At 39.9% G+C, this 23,323-nt stretch overlaps 1 protein-coding gene across 1 annotated transcript in view; it reads right to left on the bottom strand.

Annotated features, from left to right (window-relative positions):
- The window catches only part of FREM3 (FRAS1 related extracellular matrix 3), a 69,944-nt gene that overhangs the window by 7,173 nt on the left and 39,448 nt on the right, over positions 1–23,323 (bottom strand). Inside the window, exons 8-18 of the mRNA XM_009328861.1 lie at positions 15,390–15,539; positions 12,970–13,179; positions 11,574–11,771; positions 10,794–10,958; positions 9,784–9,966; positions 8,079–8,209; positions 6,285–6,443; positions 5,082–5,385; positions 2,968–3,099; positions 1,758–2,089; positions 102–294 (exon numbers count right to left, since the gene is read on the bottom strand). Of these exons, the coding sequence (XP_009327136.1) occupies positions 102–294; positions 1,758–2,089; positions 2,968–3,099; positions 5,082–5,385; positions 6,285–6,443; positions 8,079–8,209; positions 9,784–9,966; positions 10,794–10,958; positions 11,574–11,771; positions 12,970–13,179; positions 15,390–15,539 (2,157 nt within the window). The remainder of the gene's footprint in view (positions 1–101; positions 295–1,757; positions 2,090–2,967; positions 3,100–5,081; positions 5,386–6,284; positions 6,444–8,078; positions 8,210–9,783; positions 9,967–10,793; positions 10,959–11,573; positions 11,772–12,969; positions 13,180–15,389; positions 15,540–23,323) is intronic.

Below are 23,323 nucleotides of genomic sequence, written 5' to 3'. Positions count from 1 at the left end.
TCTCAAGGCTAAAAAGCATCGTGTTATTGACCACACGTCTCCCATCATCAGAACGTTGAATAGGATGGAGTTTAGAAATGACGGCATCTGAAACAGCTCACCTTGGAGATCTGATTCAGGAGGGCTGCCTATCCCATCTTTCCACAGGATAGCCGTGTCGTACACAAAGGTGAGTCTCAGTTCAGACTGCAAATCAAAATGTTGCCAGCCACCAACGGCAGCAGGGGAGTGGAAGACATAGGAGACATAGAGAGGCACCCGCAGAGTAACATACGACTGCACCAGATTTAAGACCTGAAAAACATTGAGCTGCCGGGTTACTGCGTGCAAGCTGAAAAAAAATTACTTTCACTGCCAACCTTGCATTCTCATGAACTGCACTGTTTAAACCTAAGCGAAAAAAACTGCACAGAAACATTTTACATCTGTTACTGACATTGCTATTATTTCAGGTCCTGCAAATCACCTCACCTTCACAGTGTCCTCTACTCTTTGCCAATTTAACATAACAGGGTTTGCACCTCTCCAAAATAAGGACCATCTAAGATTTTGTTTTACCTTGGAATTAAGGAAAAAAAAAAAAAGCCTTCAAAACAAACTCCATAGAAATTGAAGGTGGCCTAAATTAAAATTCCAGATGAGAACCACCAGATTCCTTAGGCATTCCAAAATCAAACACAAATTTAGAAATGAGTCCTGTAAGTAACACCTACCTTTACAATAGATTGAACTCTATGGATTATGGCACCCTGAAACACTGCAATTTAAAACTACGGTATTTAAAACTATGGTCTGAGTTAAGAAGGTCTTTCTCTACCAAGCAACTAACAAGCAACCAGAATGGGTGGCCAAGCAGATAATTAGTAAATAAATCTTCTTTGGCCACTGAGCATCAATTGAGAAGGTAACAGTTGAGCACCTACGGAATGGGAAAGCACCAAGCTGCTGAGCCAAGGCTGATTCAAGGTGAAGTCAGCACAGAGGCTCTACAGCCCCCTGGAATTTCCTCTAATGTAAGTGCAATTGCTGTAGGGCACGTGTGCATTGGGTTATTTTCCAAGTAAATGCAATGTGCTGTCAGACACTGCACAGAGGAGCCACCATGCCTGCTCTGTGATCCATGTTGATGTAATTCGTATCAAAGACCTGAAATGATGGCCTGTTTTACTCAGGAAAATTACGTGTGTTTTTGTTCCTTATCAACCAAGCTTCCGTTTATAACATCTCACCTACTTGACAGCTCTGCCTAAAGCCCAAACACCGTAAACCTAAATTAGAGCTTCTAAATAAAGAAGTGTTTTGGGCTTTTTGTGAAAAAGCATTTTTTTATGTAGCCTTAGAACACACATCCAGTGTCAATAACATACTTTACACGTATGGTTTACTTCTATAAGGCAATAAAATTGTAGCCTCCTCTTTGAATATTCTGCTACACGGGCTTCGGGTGATAGCACAATACACAGCCTGGAAAAGCTCTTTGAGTCAAAAAAGCAGAGTTTCTAAAATCCAGACTAGGAGCAACAGCAATGCATTAAGCTGTGCTGAACTACCGGGAAGATGAATCATGCCTGTGCACAGAAATACAGTGCAAAGAAACAAATCTGTACTTCAAAAAACATTTGTGCTAAGGGATCACGTATCAAACTGCCTGCATAGCGACTAAATCCTTTCTCACGCAATCCTTAGTAAAACTTTCTATTGGACTTGTGCTTCCAAAGCCTCCTGTTGAGAGAGGAAGGCGCTTCAGTGCCACGTACCTGCCCATTTGTGCCAATGGAGCCACTGCAGTCCGTCAGCAGCTCAGACATATTGTAGTAACTGTTGAACTCCCAAAGGCAAGCCTCGAGGTTGAGGTTCTGGTAGAAACGCAAGGTTTTGGCAGACCGCAGAGCACTGCTGTACTGGTAAGGTGACGTTTCTCCAATCACTTTGGGGTTCTTAGTTTCCTCTGTAATAAACCCATGTTTGGTCTGGATCTCATTATAGTCCAGTAGGTTGGAGCACTTGTGGTGTCCCACACGAGCGCCATCCGGGCTAAGCGTTAGCTCAAAGTTGGATAAGGGGCGCGTGGAGATAACTGGCAGCATTCCTAAAACATAAATGTCACATGACCCATTAACATCCTGAATGGAAATGAAGTATTCATTTGAATACTTGTGAACACATTTTTAGAGCTGGAATCTGGAAACATAGGAGCTAAGGATCAGAAATAGTGTGGCCAGCAGGAGCAGGGAAGTGATAGTGCCCCTGTACTCGGCACTGGTGCGGCCGCACCTCGAATACTGTGTTCAGTTTTGGGCCCCTCACTACAAGAAGGATGTTGAGATGTTGGAACGTGTCCAGAGAAGGGCAACGAGGCTGGTGAGGGGTCTGGAGAACAAGTCTTATGAGGAGCGGCTGAGGGAGCTGGGGTTGTTTAGCCTGGGGAAAAGGAGGCTGAGGGGAGACCTCATCGCTCTCTACAACTACCTGAAAGGAGGCTGTAGCGAGGTGGGTGTCGGTCTCTTCTCCCAAGTAACTGGCGAAAGGACGAGAGGAAATGGCCTCAAGTTGCGCCAGGGGAGGTTTAGATTGGATGTGAGGAAAAATTTCTTTACTGAAAGAGTAGTTAAACATTGGAACAGGCTGCCCAGGGAAGTGGTTGAGTCACCATCCCTGGAAGTATTTAAAAGACGGGTAGATGAGGCGCTTAGGGACATGGTTTAGTGGGCATGGTGGTGTTGGGTTGACGGTTGGACTCGATGATCTTGGAGGTCTCTTCCAACCTTAATGATTCTATGATTCTATGATTCTAAGGATGCCCAGTGTTTCATCCATACATTAACCTTGCAATTGGCAGGTTGTTCATTAAACACGGATTATTCATGGTTCTGCCATAATGCAGCAAACAACTGAGGAGACAAACCTGTGGGACAGGAAGAGTCCAATGCAGCGTATGTTAATTAACTCTCACCACTTGATGCTTACCATCCATATGGGGCATTGTGACTGTTAGTCGGATCAGATTGCGATGGTCAGGATCATCTGGACCCGTGTAGCGAATTTTAGCTGAGAAAGGTTCTGCTCCTACTGTTCCTGGGATGCGAGGTTGGCAAAGACCTGAGCGAAGGGGAAAGACAGGTTGTGAGACGCCTGCTAAACTGTGTCGTATCTGTGTTAAGCAGCTTGGAGACGTCTGTCCACAGAGCTAGGTGAGAAAAATGTAGAAACATCGACATGCTAATTAGGGAATTCCTCACAGCTCTGCCCATGCTGCCTGGTCTAACTCCTAGGGCCGAGAAGTGCTTTTCCGGAAAGGCAAGGGCAGAAGTATGGAAACCCTTCAATGCCCAGCAGCGGCTGAGGAACCTGACCTCTTCCTGGTAAGGATTTGTTCTTCCTCCTTAGAAATGGGGAGACGGCAACTTTACATCAGCATTTACCTTGGCAGCCATCACTTACTGAGGTGAAGGGCAGCACGGTTCACAACCACACCTGAGCTCTTGCCACAAAAACCAGGCTGCCTGAGGGAAGCCAACATCTTACAGACAAGAGGTAACTAAACCACATACGGGCAGTTTGTGCCGTTCTGCAGGGTCCACCACTCACACCAGAGAGGTATTTCAGGTTCTTTCTTTTTCTGTGTATGACTGAGGCAAAGATCATTTCTGATTCAATTACACAAAGAACCGGCACTTTAGGAGCATAGCGGTAAATCCACAGAGGAGCTATGGTGCATAATGGCCGCTTTAGACCTATAAATCTAACACTTAGGAGCCTCAGGGAACCTTGAAAACGTCACAGGCTACTACCTAACTTCCTAACGATGGAAAGTCTCAAGGGAGCTACTTTTCAGCCACTGAGCATGAACACAACTGCCTAAAACCTTGATGGATTTCAGACCCGATTACATGCCCAAAAGCTTCCCTTCCTTTCCCAACTTGTGATCTTAACAAAAAATACTTCCTCTATCCACAAGCCTTGTCTTGTTTTGTTGACAGGCCGCTGCCACTACAACAGGACCATCACTAATACCCTGGTAACACAAAACTTTTTCAGTTCTTCCCACACAGTTCAATCCTACCCAGGGGTTTTGCACTGCAGCTGGAGGAGATGGAGGTGAAGGACTCCATGTAGCAGAAGGACTGAACTGCACAAAACAGAGAGCTCAGGAAGCACAGCATGACCCACTTGCATAGTCAGTGAGCTTCTCTCACCCAGTGAGTATTTAATTATAGAGCCTAAATGAAACATTTTAGTCTAAAGAGACAGAGAAGTCACCCCCTAGCACCCACCATTTTGTCCCCTTGAATCCCGAGATGCAGTAAAGTCAGGCTTTAATTTGGGCAGAATAGGACTTTAAAGTAACTCCCAAGTAACTGTTCTAGTCACTAACTGATTGAGCAAACAGATGCATTTTCCTCATCAGAATTTCCAAGAAAAAGCAACAGATTAGATATACACATCTAGATATGGATCACAGTTAAGAAACTGTGGGCTAAACCCAGAATTAGGATGTCCCCTTACCTTCTGAAGCATAGCCTAAGTTCTCAGCAGTTATGCATGCAGTACTGCAATATCTGAATTTCCACATGGATTTCATGCCCCCACCCTTTTCCAGCACCTGTATTTTAACTGTCTTTAGTCTGCAGGTCTTTAGACAACATGAAATTCAATACACCTACAATTTGCTCTCAGTGTCAGTAGCTGTGTTGTTTAAACTAAAAACACATGGAAATAGAGGTGTATTTGAAATATGTGTATTGAGAAAAGCAAAGGACCCAAAACTAGGGAAGTCAAACTCTGTTCTACTTACTAGTCAAATTAAGTGTAAAAAAGTCATTATCACCATACACCCACCAATCTCTTACACATGACCTATGATGGGCACAAACTCTTGAAACACCAGAGCTGATGAGACAGTTACGAGACACTTTTGCCTTTCACTAGCAACAGTCCCATATGTGTATGAAAAAAATTAACTAATATACGAGCACTAATGCCCTGAAACGAAACACCCCATAGCAGACCACCATCAGCTGCAAACACTACCTCATCTTTTCCCAAGAAAGGCTGGCTAATTCCCATCATTAACAACTTACCTTCCTCTCTGTTTACTGTATAAATTGGACTTAGCAGCTCCAGACCTGCATCACCATTGGCGTTCACAGCTCGAGCTGCACACTGAAGCCTGGAGCCTGCCTGGAAGTATACAGAGTCCAGGGAGATGGATTTGGTGCTGGTAAAAAAAGTGTTGGAGTCCACTTCCCTCATCGGGCTGGTGACACCATCACTCCCACTTGGAGCACTGACAAGCCAGCGGTACAGGGTCAGAGTATCATTGATGTTTTCCGTGGCGCAGATGGATCCGGTTTTGTCGTAGTCTGAATACTTGGGATTGCATGCCTATGGGTTGGCATTTACACAAAATAAAGGGGGTTATCTATTCTTACCTACACCTGCTCCAGGCAAGCAAACTGTTAAGCATTATTCTAACAGTACCGTGCTTATTACTAAAACCGTATCAGCAAAATAAGACCTTTATGCAGGCACCCTATTTTCCCCTTAATTGAGGGGATATGAATGAATGCCATGGGGCTTTTTTAATTAAAAACAAGAACAAACAAACAAAAACCCAAACCTCAGGTAGTAGTGAGTTGTTGTTACAATTCATGTGTCACCTCTGACAGTGCAAACCTGGAAAATGCTAGTGCTAACTCCAAAAACTGAACTCTTACTGGACAACATCAAAGTCAGTTCTCCCAAATTCAGACACCCTAGCTTGAAAAATCCCAGTGTGAAACCACTCTAATAATTCAGAAACTGTTAGAAACATAAAACGAATGGCCTGAATTCATACATCCCCAGCAAAGAGCTGCCAAGTTACAACTGCACCCTCCCCAGCAGTCTCTTGCTGCTCCCACAACACAATCAAGCAGGAGTGAAGATGTATGTGTGCTTTTTGCTAGTGCAAAATTCAGCTTTTTTCTTTGTTTTTTTTGTTAGAATCATCCTTCTGCTGACCTAACTCAGAGAACGAGAGCTTCCAAGAGAGGGTCACTAACATCCCTAAGCTGTGACAGCTCTTTCTGCAGCGAGTGTTTCTTGCTGACCTAAATAGGCCTTTGGTACTGGGCTGTGCTGTCAAACTGATAACCACTTAGGTCAGCAGAAAGACTTATGCAAGTGCTTCCGACACAGTAACAGCCTGCTGCTTTGAGTTGTCGCTTTCCAGAACTGAATACTTTTTCAATTTTCTTATATGGTCCAGAGCATGGAATGAGTAAGTTGGACAAAAACCTTACCGTTACACAGACAACAGGATAGCCAGTTGGAGGGTGTGGATTCTCTTTGCTTTTAGCAGTATTGTCATACATCAGAAGTGAGACAACCTGGGGCACAGCTGGAAACGTCACATCTGCAACACTGTCCATTTCTTCAATGTACACAATGGCTTTACTCATCTGAGTTGAGAGAGAGAAAAGGTTATATATACTGCTGAAAATGAGGAATGGAAGGAGAAGGAGAAGTAGTGCCTGCAACTTAATTTCTGCCACCAAGCTCATTCTGCTTTTACCCAGGATTCTTTGATGAAATAGTGACTTGTATTAAAGAAGATTCACTCCTCAGTGGTTTTTAAAGGTTTTCCACTTAAAACCTGTTCACCAGCAAATTAAGGAAGAACTAATTCCCCAAACACTAGGAAAAGGGAAATAAAAATATTCCAATTTTTCTTTTAAAAAAAATAAAGTTAGCCTTGGCGAACAGTCAAACACCCCCCCAGTTGCTCACTCACTCCCCATCTTCAGCATGGCAGGAGGAGGAAATAGGATGAGAAAGCTCATGGGTCCAGCTAAAGACAGGGAGATTGCTTACCAATTACTCTAACGGGCAAAACACACTCAACTTGGGGAAAATTAATTTGATTTATTGCCAATTAAAGTAGACTTGGGTAGTAAGAAACAAAGACAAACATTAAAACACCACCTTTCCTCCTCATTTTCCCGTGCTCAACTTCACTCCTGACTCGTCTAACCCCCAAAAACCTTGCCACAAACATGAAATACAAAAACAACCCCCCAAACTCTCCTAAACTAATTCCAGAGATCATGCAGTAGCTTCAGCTTACACATCAGTTTGATCTCACTTGACAGCCAGTTTAGGCTTTTACCAACTTAAGTATAAAGACTGTGCGTTAACTTTAGAGCCTCTGTTTTTAAAACAGTGGCCTACAAATTTATCAAGGTATAATATACATGATGTAATGGATCCCAGGGCCATAGTTTCTCTGCACGTAGTAATTTACTGTATATAGTATTGAAGTAAGAAGTTGCTAGCGTTCGAGTCAAATTAGATCTTAAATATAGCCCAAAATGGCAGGCGGTGCTCTCCAGAACTGTAGTAGCTCTAACGCTTGCTGTGCTCTCCTCTGCTTCACCAAAATAAAGGAAGAAATGGGGGGCCCATCTGCCCCCATTCGTGCCTTCCTCCCGGCCCGCAGACCTCCTGCCATGGGAACGGGTGAGAAGGCCTCACGGAGCTGTACTGGGGCACACGAAGTGACGCAGAGCACCGATCAGAGCACCACAGCAAGGCTGCAGCTGCCGCCGCCACACGTCTCTCCGCACACGTTTAGAGAGGGACCAACGCAGTCTCTCTGTTGTATGGGGTCTCTAGCAGCCAGAGACACTATTAATACAAACAAAAACTGCCAATCGCAGCTTCTTGCTTTCTTTTTTTATATTTTTAAATCTTTTGATGTAATGGGAAAAGTCAGAGGAGGTTTCTACAAGCCAGTTAGCGCACCGTACTTTCCTAATATGTATACCAGTAACTTGGAAAGAATGAGAGAGTTCTCCACTGCTAAACTCTCTGTGAAGCATACAGTGGGTCACACATAAAATTTGTAATTCAGTGCTTCTAGACTTTGTTCAAAGTGTGTGGATTTACAGCTAATTTATACCAGTATTTAGACAGGTACGTGCCAAACTAACCACAGGAGCCACGCACGCTGTGGGTACATGGTTTTTTAGACGTTTTCATAGAAATGAAGAAAAATATCATTACGAACGGAAACTTTTGTTGTCAGCAGTGGTTACCTGTGTCTCTGCTACCATGTTCTCATCAGCTTTCAGGTAGACAGTAAATGCTTCTCTCATTTCCCTTATGCCGTCATACAGAATCTCTACTTCAACAAAATGCTCAGTTTCTCCTTCTCTGAATTCAACATCTGATTAAAAATAAACCCCAACAAATTAATGCAAAATCAAGAGCCAAACAATTGTTTTCTTTGTCAATTGTGTTCAAGTAACGTATTCTGTTGCAACATGTTTTTGCTCCAAGTAAAAGGTACTAGTAGACTGAGCTGTTAGCATCTATTCTTCAGCACAAATTACCAAATAAAACTAACCCGCTTCCGCTGGACAGAAAAAATAAATACAAGTTGATATTGGTAACTTGTTGGAAGACTTAAAATAATATAAAAACATAATATCCTGACATGATTTTGTACCAAGCCAGCTAGCTTCTTCCAAACAATTCCTGGACACAGTTCAGAATTAATGTGGGCCAGGGAGGCAGTTTTCATGCAGAGACCCTGCTTCAGTGGCAAAGAAAGTTCAACAGAGTGGGCCTGCATGCCAAGGAATGGTCCCAGGTACATTATTATACCAGGATGGATACTGCCTCAGGTGCCATTTGCAGTGCATATTTAAGCAGGATCCAAAACACTGCACTTTGAACTGAAAAGTCAACAAACTTGGCATGAGGTCTTTAGGAGACATGTTCATATACATGAAATCCCAAGACAACAACAGTCTATTAGAAATAGGCACCTGTGGTCCTCCCTCCAGAAACTAAGGGGAGATTGTTATTTCTTGCCAAAAGTCAGGAGGAAGTGGTACCCATTTTTCTGACACTAGCCCTTAGTCAACAGCACGAATACTCAAGAAATGCGAGACCTTGTGTGTTCATTTTACTCTAATTGTATTCAAGGTCATATCTCCCCGGGAGACACTGTAGAAGAGTTACTCCTCTAGGGAGTTTGCCTAACCACCAGGCTATAACTGTTCCTGTGAGGGTGACACTTCATCAAAACCATGTCGCTATGAGGAAAGCAAAATCCAAATGCAGTGGGTCGCAGAAAGATAATATGGGTCTGCAACCTTGAGGCTTGGACTCTTTCCTGGGAGACGGGGGACCTGGGTTCCAGCTCCCAGGAGTGGGATTTTTCTGTGAAAAGCATCCCACAGCTGGCAACTCCTTACTGTAAGTGCTTAGGGCAGATCTCTCTTCCATACTGCAGGATGATGAAAGCAGAATAAATCTAGACAATTGCCTTAAAATAGCAGAACCAGGAATTTAAGCATATTTCTGTATCATCTTAAGATGTCTATCATAACAATATCCTAACCCTCTGCCACCTCAGGGGACCTGAAGGCAAAGCTCAAGAACCAAATTCTGCTCAAACACGACTCGGGCAGAAAACAACCTGAGCTAGGCTGAACTTTCATTCTTATGAAGAAATCCTGAGTTTGCATTCCAGGTTAGGAAATTCAAAGTAGCCCAGAGCAAGCAGGATCTCACCTCCAATCCAATGCTAATACCGTCCCTTACAGGTCCCACAATTAACTTGGAGAAAACCAAAACCAGACAATACTCAAATCTCCCATTCCAAAACACACAAAGCGAAGCAGGAACTCCTAGTCTAAAGTGCAGTACTTCAGCTCCCTGTCCAGCATTCATGTGCAGGGAGGCACTTTCCAAACTGATGTTTCCCATCCCCACACCCAATGAAGCCCTTACCTTCTGACATTGGATTGTAGTCTTCCCCTGAGGTGGCTGAGCCATCCTTAGTGTGCACTCTGACAACAGATACTTTGGAGCTATCACCGAGGCGTAGAACACGGATTCTTACTAGTGCAATTTCTCCAGGTTCCTGAGGCTCTTGAATGCTGTGTTTTATTTCAGAGAATTTAATCACTGGTTCTAGACAAGAAAAAAACCACAACAAAAACCTGAACATTAAAAAAACCTCCACAATAATTTACTCATGTCAACTAGACCAAATGCAAATACCTTATCTGAGAGTGGATAGTCCAAAGGAAATGAGAAGGTCATAACAAACCTGAAAATTCAAAGTGATTGTCTGGCTATTAATTTATTTGTTTATTGATTGTTGTCTGGAATGATTGAAGTGAAACATTTTGGAAACTGGAATTCAGATAGAAGTTTGTCGCTATTATTAAAAGGAGAATACCTGGTCCCCTGGTGTTTGCTTTAGTGAAGTCTAGAGTGGAATATTTAGAGATAAAATATGTTTAGCTTTTGAAGAAAGCAGTTACTTTTATAAGTTATTTATTCTAATGCCTTGTCAAAGGCATGGGATAAACCTAATTTTCTTAAATGACTCTCTACAACTTGTAAGGAGTCCATTTTACAGCATTATCAATTCTATTATGTTCTTTTTCCTTTTTTTTTCTTTTTGTGAATTTGACCCAAGGCATCGATGATTCTTTCAACTTAGTCAAATTTATGATATTCTTATGAAAGCAACACATAATAGAGCAATAAACGGAATGGAAATAAACAAGACAATTTCTCTTCCCATTAGTCCACAAAAGGCAGAGCCAGTGATGCGTCCAGAATAGATTAAAAGGGTGAAAATTCAAAACATAAAAATAAAATACTTGATAGTTTTTTGAAAAATTTGGCACTGGGTACTTTGAAAACTGTTGAAGCAAACACTGAATGGAAGTAATGCCATTTCCCATTTGCAGCTACATAATATAATCAGCAATTAACATGAAACTCACTGTCGTCTTCATCCTTAATCTTGATCACGGTCTCTTTCTGATCCCCAATGGAAGCACCAAATGTGGAATCACTTTTTGGTGTCCCAAGCACCAATCTGAATTCCTCCTCCTCCTCATAAATTACATCATTCTCCAGAGTTACCACACAGGGCTTCTCAGTTTCTCCTGCAGAAAGGTATGAAGCAAGAACAAGACATTATCTTCACAGGAGTACAAAAGACCAGGATAAAAACACAGAACAAAAACCCCACACTTTTTCAGGCTTGCCATAGAAAAGACAGTCTCAAGAACACGGAAGCAGAGACTAGCGCTGACTGGCACACTTCTTTTTTTTTGTTGCTGTGTTTGAGTCAATCTCTGCTAAGGAAAAATCCCAAGACTCCACCACGATAGGAACTAAGCAGCATCCCTTGCGGCATTCAGCAGGGTGTTGTATGGCAAGGAACCTGCTGCTCTGATTGTCCTCTGCTGAAGGCACTGCATCAGTATTATTCCTGCTTATCCTCACGAACAAGTGCTGTGCTCAAAAGCGTAGCAGAGGATGTTCAATATTACTGAATTCTTTATTGTCCAACTTTGGCCATAAAAACCTTTGAAAGTGCTGCTGTCATAGTCACAAAACTATTTGTTAAATAGTCCTGTGCCACCTTCTTCATCCACAGAAGCTCAGCTGGCACAACAACTCCCAGCATGTCCTGGAGGTCTAGCTCTTATTTGCCATCAGATTACTTGTAGACAAAAGTAACACATTATTTTCTAATTCCAATGGGAAAAGCTTACCTGGGAGAAACACCACTACAGAATCATCTGTATTTGGCCTCTCCTTGTAGTCCATCATAACTTGGGCAGAACCCTGGCGAGTATAGCAACGCACTGTGGATTTATGGTTAATGTCACCACTTCGATAAATGAGGGCCACCAGCTGTTTATCTTTTTCATTTGCCATGTACATTGGTTCTTTGAACTGGACTTTGGGTACTGACAACAGAACAAGTTACACAAGTTGAAAAGGACCCTCACACATGGGCAGAAAATATTAACCACATTTCTCGATTAAAAAAGGGAAAAAAGGTCATTTTCTTTAACTTAGCATTTATTTACTAACCTTTTACAATAAACTGAAGAAAGCTCAGATTTACACATGCTTTTTAAACACAGATTTTGGATCTAGATGAATTCAAATACTTTCCTGGTCTACAGCAACTAATTGCCAACTTAGTACTAATTCTGTCGCCAGTCTTCTCACAGTAGCTAAGACTTGGCGATTTTTTTAAAAACAGCATTTGAGCCAATTCAGAGCTGTGGCATTATTTTCTATAAAGCAGTCTCTTTTCCCTTTGATGCAGAGAGGAAGTAGGTGCACGATAACACAAGGGCAAAAAGGGGTGATGACCAGAATTCCATCTCCACTGAAGTCAGTATCATACTTTGCACTGGCTTCAACAAGTGAGTATTTCAGAGTGAAACTGTAACTGCTCTTCAGAGTTCTGTCTGAGAACAAGCTTTCTAAAACAATACAGCTTCTTTAAGTGTTTGAAGTGCAGTGAATTTGCAGAAACCTGAGGCTGCTGAGAGTCAGCTTGGTTTATTTAGCAAGTGCTGGAGAACCTGTAAATGGCGCTGTGTTAAGTGTTGTTTACTTTTAAAGTTTTACACCTACCTTTTTTTTCCCCCCTTAATGCTCCCCTAGAAGAGACAATACAGTTACAACTTCATGCAATAGCAATCTGCATAATTATTTGAAAAACTTTGCTCCCTACAATTTTTGGTGTTCAAATACCTACTAGGGAAAAAAAAGTTTAATCCCTATGGTTTCTCTACCTTCAAAATGAATATTCATTCAAACAAATAGCCTTAATGCACCAGGCATAAACAAATGTACTTTTAGCTCAGGGCACAGTTCCACTATTACGTTAACTTGTCCAAAACAGTATCTTCAAGTACATAATGAGAAGGAAGACAAGCCAGAGTAAAGAACCTGCACTATAGCCCTATGTTCCAACTACAGGTGTAGCACACAGCTGTTAATCTTTATAATGTAGTTGGGGTAAATGATATGTCACAGCTCTTATAGTAATTTATGCTACTGCCAAAAGAGCTCTTCCACCTTCTAAGTGCACTTAAAACACCGAAAGGAAAAACCTTGGAAAAACTCCCCCACCCCTTTTATACTTACAGTCAGTGACGGTGTCATTGATAAAGACAGTAGTTTTGCTAGGCTCTCCAAGCACTGCATTTGCGGGCATGCAGAGAACTAGTTCAAACTTCTCCAGACCTTCCAGAATAGGCTGGCCCAAATCATCAAGGATGATCACTCGAAACACTTGCATGTTGACTCCCGGCATAAAATCCAGGTTACGGCTGATGCCCACATAATCAACTCCAGCTGTTTGGGAAGCAACAAGACTTGTATGGTCAGTTACTACTATATGTTAACATTCACTTGTACATTTGCGAAATGTGTTTGCAGCTGTTTCTATTGCTGTCCTGGAGAAAATTTAATTTAGATTTTTGTCATGTGCGAATAAATTTGGGAACAATGAACATACAGTGCAACGCACACACAAATACATTTACTCTTTATGCCATCAGCACAACTAAAACTTGTTTAAGATCCCTTAAACCGCAGAGTAACAGGCTACAGCCTCAACAACACACAACAGCCCTGATGTCCACAGCAGTTTAACCCTTTTGCTCAACTCTGGACTACATACCTGAGGTTTTACTTAGCTATTTACCTTTAAAGAAGCAGATGTCTGTCCCAGAATAATTCCAGCTGTACCCTAAGAAAAAGTGTCTTGCGCTAGGCTAGATCACTGAGCTTGAAAATCATGCTGTCACCACTGTCTCGTCCCTAAAAGAAGCAGGCAGACTGACTGTAGGTGAGAACACCTAGAATGACTTTTTTGTGTGTGTATGAGACTATTCAGTCTAAACTGGAAGATGTATAATGACTTCACTTCTTCCTTCTGCTTGTGTCCCACTGTTTCATTGAGATTCTATTTCCATAATTTTGCATTCTTTTTAATCAGTGTTCCTCCCTATCCCCTTTTAAATGTTCTACTTGTAATTGTAATGACAGCAATTCTTTCCCTTCTTTGTCACAGCATGTTGAAGTTTACATACTTAAAAGCAACCGAGCCTTTTTCTTTTACACATCATTACGCAGCCTCTGGATTAGAGGCAAGGAACACTTACCTGCGTAACAGCTGACCTCCCTGGTCGGCTCTGTGCATCATGAAGAACTACAATTCTTGTGCAGGTTTTGTTCTTTCCTTAAGCAAATATTGTGTGTGTAGGCATTTCATATACAACCATATTAACATTTTTTGGGTGCAAAACTCTATGAATACTTGAAACTAGGAAAAGATTTAGTGAAAAGAATTTTCTTCCAAATCTCCTAACTAGTCTTTAACAGAAGTGATTTTTAAAAAAAACCTATAAACACAAGATTAGAAATGCAACATTACTTTGCTACTTTATACACAACACACAAAATCCTGTAGGACCCAACTGTATTTCTTCACCTGAATAGTGAGTCTTTACATATTCATCACATATATTGTCTATTTTGCTAACTACTTCGCTGTTCTTCAGTAAATGTAGTCAAATTCTATTTCCATATATGTACCTTACAAGTTAATTAACTGTTCCTTCAATCATACATGCCGCATTACTAGTTGCTGTAAGTCTTTGTTATTTTGGTAGCAAATCTGATTAAGTATCGCATACATATTAAAAAAGACAATTTTGCTTTCAGCTTAATACGAAAATTTCTGAAGCCTTATCTGTCTCTTGCCAGTGTGTCATCAATTTGTTGGGCTGAACAGAGAAATTCTCATTAATGCAACCAATTTCCTTGACACCCAGCAGCTGTAACTGCTCCTTAAAATTAATTTAGCAGTTAGCAAGTCAAGCAACATATTTAAACAGCACCACAAAATTTTGGCCAGCCTAAGTATTCCCAAAGTCTGATAGGGAAAATCACTTTTTGTTGCAACTGAGGAATAAAAATGGAGTTTTACAGAGACAGTCACCAGATTTTGGGTGTTTTGGGTCAGTGCTGGACTGAGAAAATCCTTGGAGGTCACACTGGTGGTGCCTTCCAGAATGTCTCTCCACAGTAACTGAGAGACTCTAAAATCTCAGATACACCAGCTCTCATAGATAAAAGTATAGCTTCCTTGGCTAATGTACTGATAGCATCATTTCAGGGCACCTGCAGGTTTATGCTGTAACTTCAGTTTTATTCCATGGAAACACAGAGCTATAAAGACAATACTCTCTCTTTCACTCCAACTGTTTCTCCCAATGTCTGCCATCAGTTAAGGTGCAAGCAAATTAATGATCATTTTGTTCACATCCATTCTGCAGTCTCCATCAGAAAGTCAGTGAGCTTAGCCAAGCTGTCCTTGCCACACACAACTGGGACACAAATGTCGTGTTTTCTACCTGATAAATCCATGTCTGATGTCTTTTACTTAACTTCTGCACCCCGTATATACACTGAAGAGAAATAACAGTGAATGCCAGATACCCATTTTCACACTCACATACTCTAAAGCAACCGGAGCGACATTTTTATGAGTAACTCACCCTCTGCTGACATTGGTTCTGTTTTTCTGGAATGCACCGTGACAGAAGCTGCTTTGGACAGGTCTGTTCCAGTCCTCCAGACACGAATCTGCACGTAACCAGCACTTTCATCCACTCGATATTCAGAGTTACCAAAGTACAAAGCAGGTTCTAAACACAGAGAGAAATGCATATATGTTTGAAAGAGCCTCTTTTGGCCTGCTCTTGTGCACATGTATATTTAGTGCTTAAACTCTCCAGTCTGACTTCTAGTGCTCAGACTCTGCAGTTTGACTTAATATGTTAACAGCTGCAAAAAAAAAAAAGCATTACCAATTTCCCCTGCAAATCCCAGTAACATCTACCGTCCACTTACAGAAATGTTATTATGCACCTGCCTACCACTTAATATAAGGGGTTTTTTAATCCTTTAAAAAAATAAACTAAACAGTCCTTGAATTAAGTAAATAAAGTGTTATATCTATATATTTTTGATCTTATCTGCAGCTGACAGAGGTCTTCCACAGCCAGCTTTTTAGCTTATTGGCTGTTTACCTTACCACCTGAAGTAAAACAGCCATTTCAAAAATTGTGACTATGTAGTGTAACACAGACACAAGACATGGGATAGTTCTTCCATTATATTTTTGTTAAGCAAACCAAGGCAGACTTTTTTTTTTTAAATTTACTATTAAAGGAAATATACACTTAAATACACCTTCCCCTATCCCTAAAAGATAAAGGCAGTTTGCAGGATTTCAAGAGTTTAGATTTATTTTTTTTTTTAATTGTTTTCAAAGCATACATTTGACATGGATGGGGCAGATTAAAGGGTTACAAGCTGGTTTTTTTCTTCAGTGTGGTAAACTGACTTTAGTTATTCATCGGGAATACAAAAAGGTGCACAATCCAGGTCATGGAAAAGGTCAATATTAAATTGGGTTTAAGAGCAGACATTGTTTAGCGTAAGAGATCAAACATCACAAGACTGTCTCAAACTAGCGCCAATTTAGCCGCCTTTCTGAATACCCATCAAGAAGAATGAAGAAGCACACACTGGAGACACGTTATACCTGCTGCTTTTACTAAGTAATGGATAGAGTCTGCTAAATTCAACACATGTCCTCCTTTACTTTTGTCACCTAAACAATAGTAGGCTTTATCTTGCTATCAGTATTAACAGAGCCTGAAACATTTTTCCTGTGTTGCATATTACTACTAATCTATATTAACACAATGTAGAGAATCTCTCCAGTACCACAGCAACATTATTTCAGCACAATAGCCAGTATCTTCTTTAGTAGAACCGCCGCAGTTGCACAAAAGCCTGGCACTCATCTAATACGCTGCATTTCTATTGTACCTCTTGGGGAAATTCAAAGAACTCTGAAAAGCTTTAGAAGTCATGATTGTTGTCTCCTACAGCTGGGGAAATGGAAGCCCAGAGTAAAACACCATGGTCCATAAAGAGTTTTTAATTTTTGGCTACCTGATGTTTTCCAGAGCTGTTTATTACTGAGCTTAAAGCCAGTCTTACAGAAGGGATGGACAGTTTCCAATGACTCAATGTGCCAAGCAGAGCACAGAAAAATACACAGGCTTTTCTATATAATGTGAAGCAACTCAATAATAAAAGTGCCTCATCCTAGTAATAATTTCTTACATTCTGGATCTTACCTTCCCAAACCTAAATAAATGTTCTTTTGCGAATGGGGGAGAGTATTTAGCCAAGTTCTTTTCTCAACAGGGGCAGACAGCACTGCTCAGCTAATTGAGAATTTTATATTTGCCTAGTGGCACTATCTGCTTCCTCCATGTACATAAGAAAACATCAGAACACCATCTGGCCCATACCTATATAAATATTGCCACTCCAGCTTGCAGGCACCTTTGGATACACACTGTAATTTTCTTGAGCCACTGAACTGTGAACCTTCGTGTTGCTTTACCATGAGAGCAAACCCTGAGAATCGCAAAGATTTGCTGCAGAAGCAGATGAGGTCTTCAGCACACAGTATTAAGGAAGGTACAAGTGTTCCAGGCAGGGCTGCATTAATATTTATTTTCAACCTTTTGATAGATTACCTTTAAACAGGGTGAAACAATTCCTTCCTTAGTCAGCCCAGCAGGATGTCTGACAAAGCAAAGCTTTTGCATGCAAAACTCCAGAGAAAAGTTAGAGAATGAAGCCAGACACTTGATGATGGGTTAAATAGTTAACAAAACACAAAGCGCTCTGAAAATGTGGGGTTTTGCGGGACAGATCTATTCATCAGGACTGCAGGACTGACTTCTAGCCAAAAATCGCAGCCTTTGGGGACTGAAGGTGTTGGCTTTCTTCTTGAAAAATTATTTTTCAATTCTTGAAGTATTTTTGTGTTTTAAGAAAAAAGGTATCACGACTGAAAGTCAAACTGAATGTCTCATTTTATGTCAATTAAATACTTCAAGCTGTTTGCAAGGAAAATTTTGCTTTGCTTAAAGCAGTACCCCAACACAAATTTTTCTCCCCACCTTCCTCCCACCCCTCCAATCAGCAGTTCTAATGATCAGTTATTTGCCAGTTTTGGCAATTTTCCCCCTGCCGTGACAGGTAAGAGTTTGAAGATGATCACGTTCCCTTCCCACCGGCTATGCCGTTTTTACTATTGAAGTCTTCCCCACATGGCGGGGAGAAGTCTAAATATCCAAACTTACATGCCTTTTTGTCACAGCTAATGGATTATCAAGTGACTAATGATGCCCTGTAAGTTGTTACGGTTCTGTTTAACCAACTCGTGTAAAGCACAGAAAGAGTAATTCTTCACAAGGCAATGGCAACACTCCAAGTTATATCGGTATCACTGGGACCAGGATCCTACTTCAACTGTGTGGGCAGAAAAATCATTGGGGTCCCCCACCAAGAGTGGAAAAATCATTTGGGAAAATACAACTTGACAAAAACTGTTACAATTTTGGCCACATTTCATGAAGATGATCACTGCAAAGTATTTACTCTGGCAAGAGTAATCAAGAACTTTTGTAATGAAAAGAAAATTATTTATATTTTTTAAAAATTTAAAAAATATTTGTAATATAATATAATCTATTCTTTTCCCATTCCTTCTTCCCCTCTGAAAGAACTGTCCAAGATTCTAGATTTAGTTTAAAAATTAGACTGGTTAATTTTCTCTATTTACATAGGAATCTGCTTTCAAGTATCAAAAGTCCATCAATTTCCCTTAGGCACAGCTTAATGGATTTTCAAGTACAGGTTGCAAATTCTTTTGAAGTTTTAAGAGATCAGGTAGTTCAGCTTATTGCAGCCCATGATAACTGTCTTGAATTGGCCTTTAAATACCAGCCTCCTTAATTGGGAGGGTAACTTTTTTCCCCCCTTGAATGTGTATACTGTGTCTACAACTATATGGACTGTAAACATTATAACTTCAGAAGTCAGTGTTGCTCCTTTTGATAACAAGCTTTTTGTTTTGAAATATGGCTTAAGGAAATGCAATAATCAGTCATAATATTATTACAGTCATCTTCCCCATTTCTATTATACTTACCGTATTTTGTAATGTTAAATTGCGCTAAGCTTTTTATAATTCTCCTGCTGAGAGAACTTGAAATCCTTGCTGCAATGATCCAAAGTTTCTCAACCTTGTTGTATTACCAATGAAAAATACTAAGCAAGCAAATACTTTTGTTCATTTCCAACACAAGCAGATGAAAATAAGATTAAAAAAAATAAGTATCTCTATAATTCTTTTTTTTTAATCTTTCAGATGAACCTGTTTCCCGTGTAACTATAATACAACAAGAGAGAATTGTTCCTTGGATACTGTGACCAGTGAAATATTCAACAGCATTTTCTGTGTCTTCAGAGTTTCTGAATGTCCAATCTAGATACACCTACTCTGCCAAAAATAGTAGGGGTAATAAACATCAGTCAAGGGGCTATTAAACATACAGGTCCAGCCCTCAAGGAAGATGACACTTGTGACTCAATTATTACAGCGAATTAATCACTTGTCTCTGAAATGCAATCCCTTCTTATCATGGAGACCAAAGATAACCTCAGTACCCTTTAAATTCTACCTAGGCAATATATTTTAAAGACACATACCTTATTTAGGATTTCAAAAGCTGATACACCAAGTCAAAAAAAAAAAGGGAAAAAAGAAAAGCAGTTTTAAAAGTGGAGGTCGTTCATGTATTTACACTCTTTTTTTCTTTCCCTTTTAGGATGGTCAATGAAAAAATCATTATATAAATTACCAAACATTTAACTAAGAAAGCGGAACAGCATCTGAGCTAACTGGTAATCTTTAGTAAACAATAGTGATTTCAATCATGAAATGCCATAAACTATTAATTTAAAAATCAATTTTCCTTCGTAAAATAATAGCTTTACATGTTAGTTTGGCCTGGAAAGCCAGCCAATTTTCTTTTTTTTTTTAAAGCTGTGGTCCTGAAACCTGCCCTACCTGTGATGCCACTTAAAACACACAAGCAAAGAGCTAATGTGGATTTCCGCTTGCTTAGAAAACCACAAGCTGTTTGCACCTATTTCTTCAAAGCCATTTACTGAACAACCAGGCCCTTTGTTCAGCTAGACATGGACAGCGTGCTCCCAGGCGCCCACATTACAGGAAAATGATACACAACTCGGAGCTTACCCGTTTAGGATCAAGGGTCTACTACAAAACCTGCATTGTTCTCTGGCTTGGAGAGACCCTAGATCAAAGACATTATGTCTTGACTATTAACTTGCTGTTTCTTTTTCTTTTTAATTCTTGAACTAACACTTTATTTAAATGTTACTATGATGCTATGAGAATGTGGAGTAATAATTAGTTTAGAGATATTTAAGTTTCAAACTTTTTCATGCACTAAGCTATACGAAAATGGTAACTGAAGACTCTTGAGACCTAATAATGAGTTATTTCTAGTTTTTATGTGCATGTAACATGACTCTGTGAGGAGCTATGGATCTTCACTTGAGGCAGACTGTGGCAGGCCTCTCCTTATGACAGTGATAACAAAATTTTAGGACTTTCTTCTTCTGTTTTCTCTTTAAGGAATCTCTGGGCATATGCCTCTCAAACCATACTTCAAGCTTTGATCGATGCCTTTCTCCGTATAACGCACAAACCATATCACACCTGAGCAGAGATGGTGGAAAGTTGAATCTTTCAGGTGCTAAATAGGGATAAGTTTCTACAGCTGTAATCTGAGAGATGAAAATAGGCCCATGTACAGAACTAATACTGAAAATTTTCATGCATTTCACAGAAAAAAGTCACTGTAATGTGTGCTTTATTTTCCGGTATAAGGCCATCATACAGAACCATTTATTTAAAAATACAGCAAGGTAAGGCCCTTCAGAGAGGGGGACCTAAGCGGAATATATCTAAGAAACCTCAAACCCTGAAACAATAAAACTGAGAAACTGCTTTCTCCTCCATCCTCACACACACACAGAACTGCGGATACCAGCGATCTCACAAGTTTTATGAAGCTCCCATGAGACATCTCAACAGAACAGCCAGCAATAAAAAAAAATAATTTCCATTCCTGCCTGTGCTCTGGTATCAGACTTTCAAAATGGGAAGAGCGACTAAGAGAATTTAATAACGTTTGAATGCCTGGTTTTTATCTCACCTTATGGCGACATTATCTTTACTGATAGAATGAATGTTTTTTCTAAAATATGTTATATACTTTGTGAAGCACTCTGTATAAATATTTAAACAGTAGTAATTCCACTACAAGAAACTCTGACAACATACTTGACTGCTTTCCTTGATGACACTTTAAGTGGCTTTCCTTCTTGCTGTAAAGCTTAATGTGAGTAAAAACATTTCAGATCACTTAATATAACTAACTCGTCAACTTTCACTGATACGCAGCAGCACCGAAATGATGGACATTAAAGTTGTGGCATTTACATACAGATTTCTTTGGCCTAAGAAACTCAAGCCTTTTCTCTCCAAAATTTCTTCTTTTTTTAAAATTGTTGACAAGAAATATACTTGGTACTTCAAGTCTTACTAATGTTAAGCAATACCAATACTCATACCAAGCAATAACCTGCTGTCTTTGTATTTGATCGTTGTGAGAAGTGGAATGCTGTGAACAAAATTAGCACAAGGTATTTGCTTTTATATGTATGTCAGGGAGCGTTCACAGAATCTCATCATGGGTGAACAACAGAGCAAGGTAATCATTCCCAAATTGCTTTTACTCAGAAAAAGCGTGAGGATTATTTCCTGTGTTGCTTGCTATAGCAAGGAACACATTCATACTGCATATGTCTGTATGTATAGCTGCACACTTCTCTACACTGTCAAAAGGCCTTATCTTGCTATCGACAAAAACTCCATCGACTGCACTGATGTAGTCTAACACCTCTGTAGGTATTTAAGCACTTACGATGTACTTACCCAAGCTTATCTGCTATATTGCCCTTTACTCAATCCCAGCTATATTTTTACTATCTGTACTTACAAATAAAGGGGTTCAGACCTCAGAGCTTGCCACTACACATGAAGGACTATGCCTAGTACTTTGCTGCAAGGTTACCTACTTTTTATTTGAACTGTTAAGCAGTTCATGAAACTGTAAAAGTCTGGAAGTGGTGCCACTATTATGGACATTTCTGCAAAGATTTGTAATATAAAAAAAGCCCACAAATGCAAAAAATGTGTATCATGTTCCAGGTTCATTTATATTAAAGCTAATCATGGCCTGAATCACATTAATTTATGCTGTGTATGGTCACTTATCCATACAAGTAGTTTTGGAACACTATCAGATCTTAATAAAATTTTGCATTTTTCTTTTCTATTTCTAGGGCTGGCTAACACAGGATTACTATTATCCCTTAATGCTGCAAATAATTCTATTAATGTATATTTTAAAGTCTTTGTCTCTCAATTTCTTTCTGTTTCTCCTTGTAGGGTTCTCTGGTCCTTGTTGTTAGAGGCATCACAGCTCACCTCATCACGACTAACTTGACCAAAGGATTGTGCGAATACGGCCACATCCCATACCAAAGCTGTGCTCAGCTTTTTTCCAGTTGGAAAGAGGCACTTTCAGGCTACTATTGCCTTTGCCGAGTCTAACAATCATTCCAAGTTTGGTCTGCATGCTTCAGCTGTTAGCAGATTGCACTTTACAACAGGAAATTTTATCTGTTTAAACAACGCATTTTTCCCAGTATTAACAAAAACCCCAAAGCGTTCATCTTTCAGACACAACCAGGCCTACGGCTATGAAATCTTCTTTTTCACTTTAATGGACTGTAGGACTACCCACTGTAGGAGTGATAAGTATAGATACTTATCCACTGTATATACACTTACAGTAGTGTATAAGTATTAGAAACTTTTGGTGGATCAAGGTATCATTCTGCAGAAAAACAAAACTGGTGAAACTTTACTCTTTGAAACTCAAATTTTACATTTTTGAGAAAAGGTTGTCCCGTTTCTTATCAACCAATCCAACTGCCACGAGTCTACTTCCAGGTCAGCTCAAAATAGAGCAGCAGCCTGTTTCCTGTCTGTTTATTCAAAATGGAAATAGTCTTACAAAGTGATGTATTCTTAAGAGACTTTTCATTTCAGAGCACACTCTTTAACAAATTGAGCTTAAGCCCTAGCTATCTTTCCATATGACATAGGCTAAGTTCAGAATTACTCTGAATTTATCTGATGATAGGTTAAGTATTTTGCTGGATGGTAGTCTTAGAAAGAAAGCTTTGTAACAAAGAGAGAAAGTGAATATATGATAACCTATCAAAGTTGTATTGAAAAGTAGAAGCATGATAATTTTCTGTCAATTAATATAGTAATTTATTTATATATATATAAAAATCAGATTTCTGTCTATTAAAAACTGCATAGAAAGCAGTTTTGATCTGCTGATAATAAATAATTTTGTTCTCCATGAAAATAAAAATTGGTCATTGA

Source organism: Pygoscelis adeliae, unplaced genomic scaffold (genome assembly GCF_000699105.1).
Source record: "Pygoscelis adeliae isolate BGI_AS28 unplaced genomic scaffold, ASM69910v1 Scaffold66, whole genome shotgun sequence".
Lineage (NCBI taxonomy): Eukaryota > Metazoa > Chordata > Aves > Sphenisciformes > Spheniscidae > Pygoscelis > Pygoscelis adeliae.
Note: the sequence above shows the minus strand (reverse complement) of the source record. Positions and strands in the feature narration are given on the sequence as shown.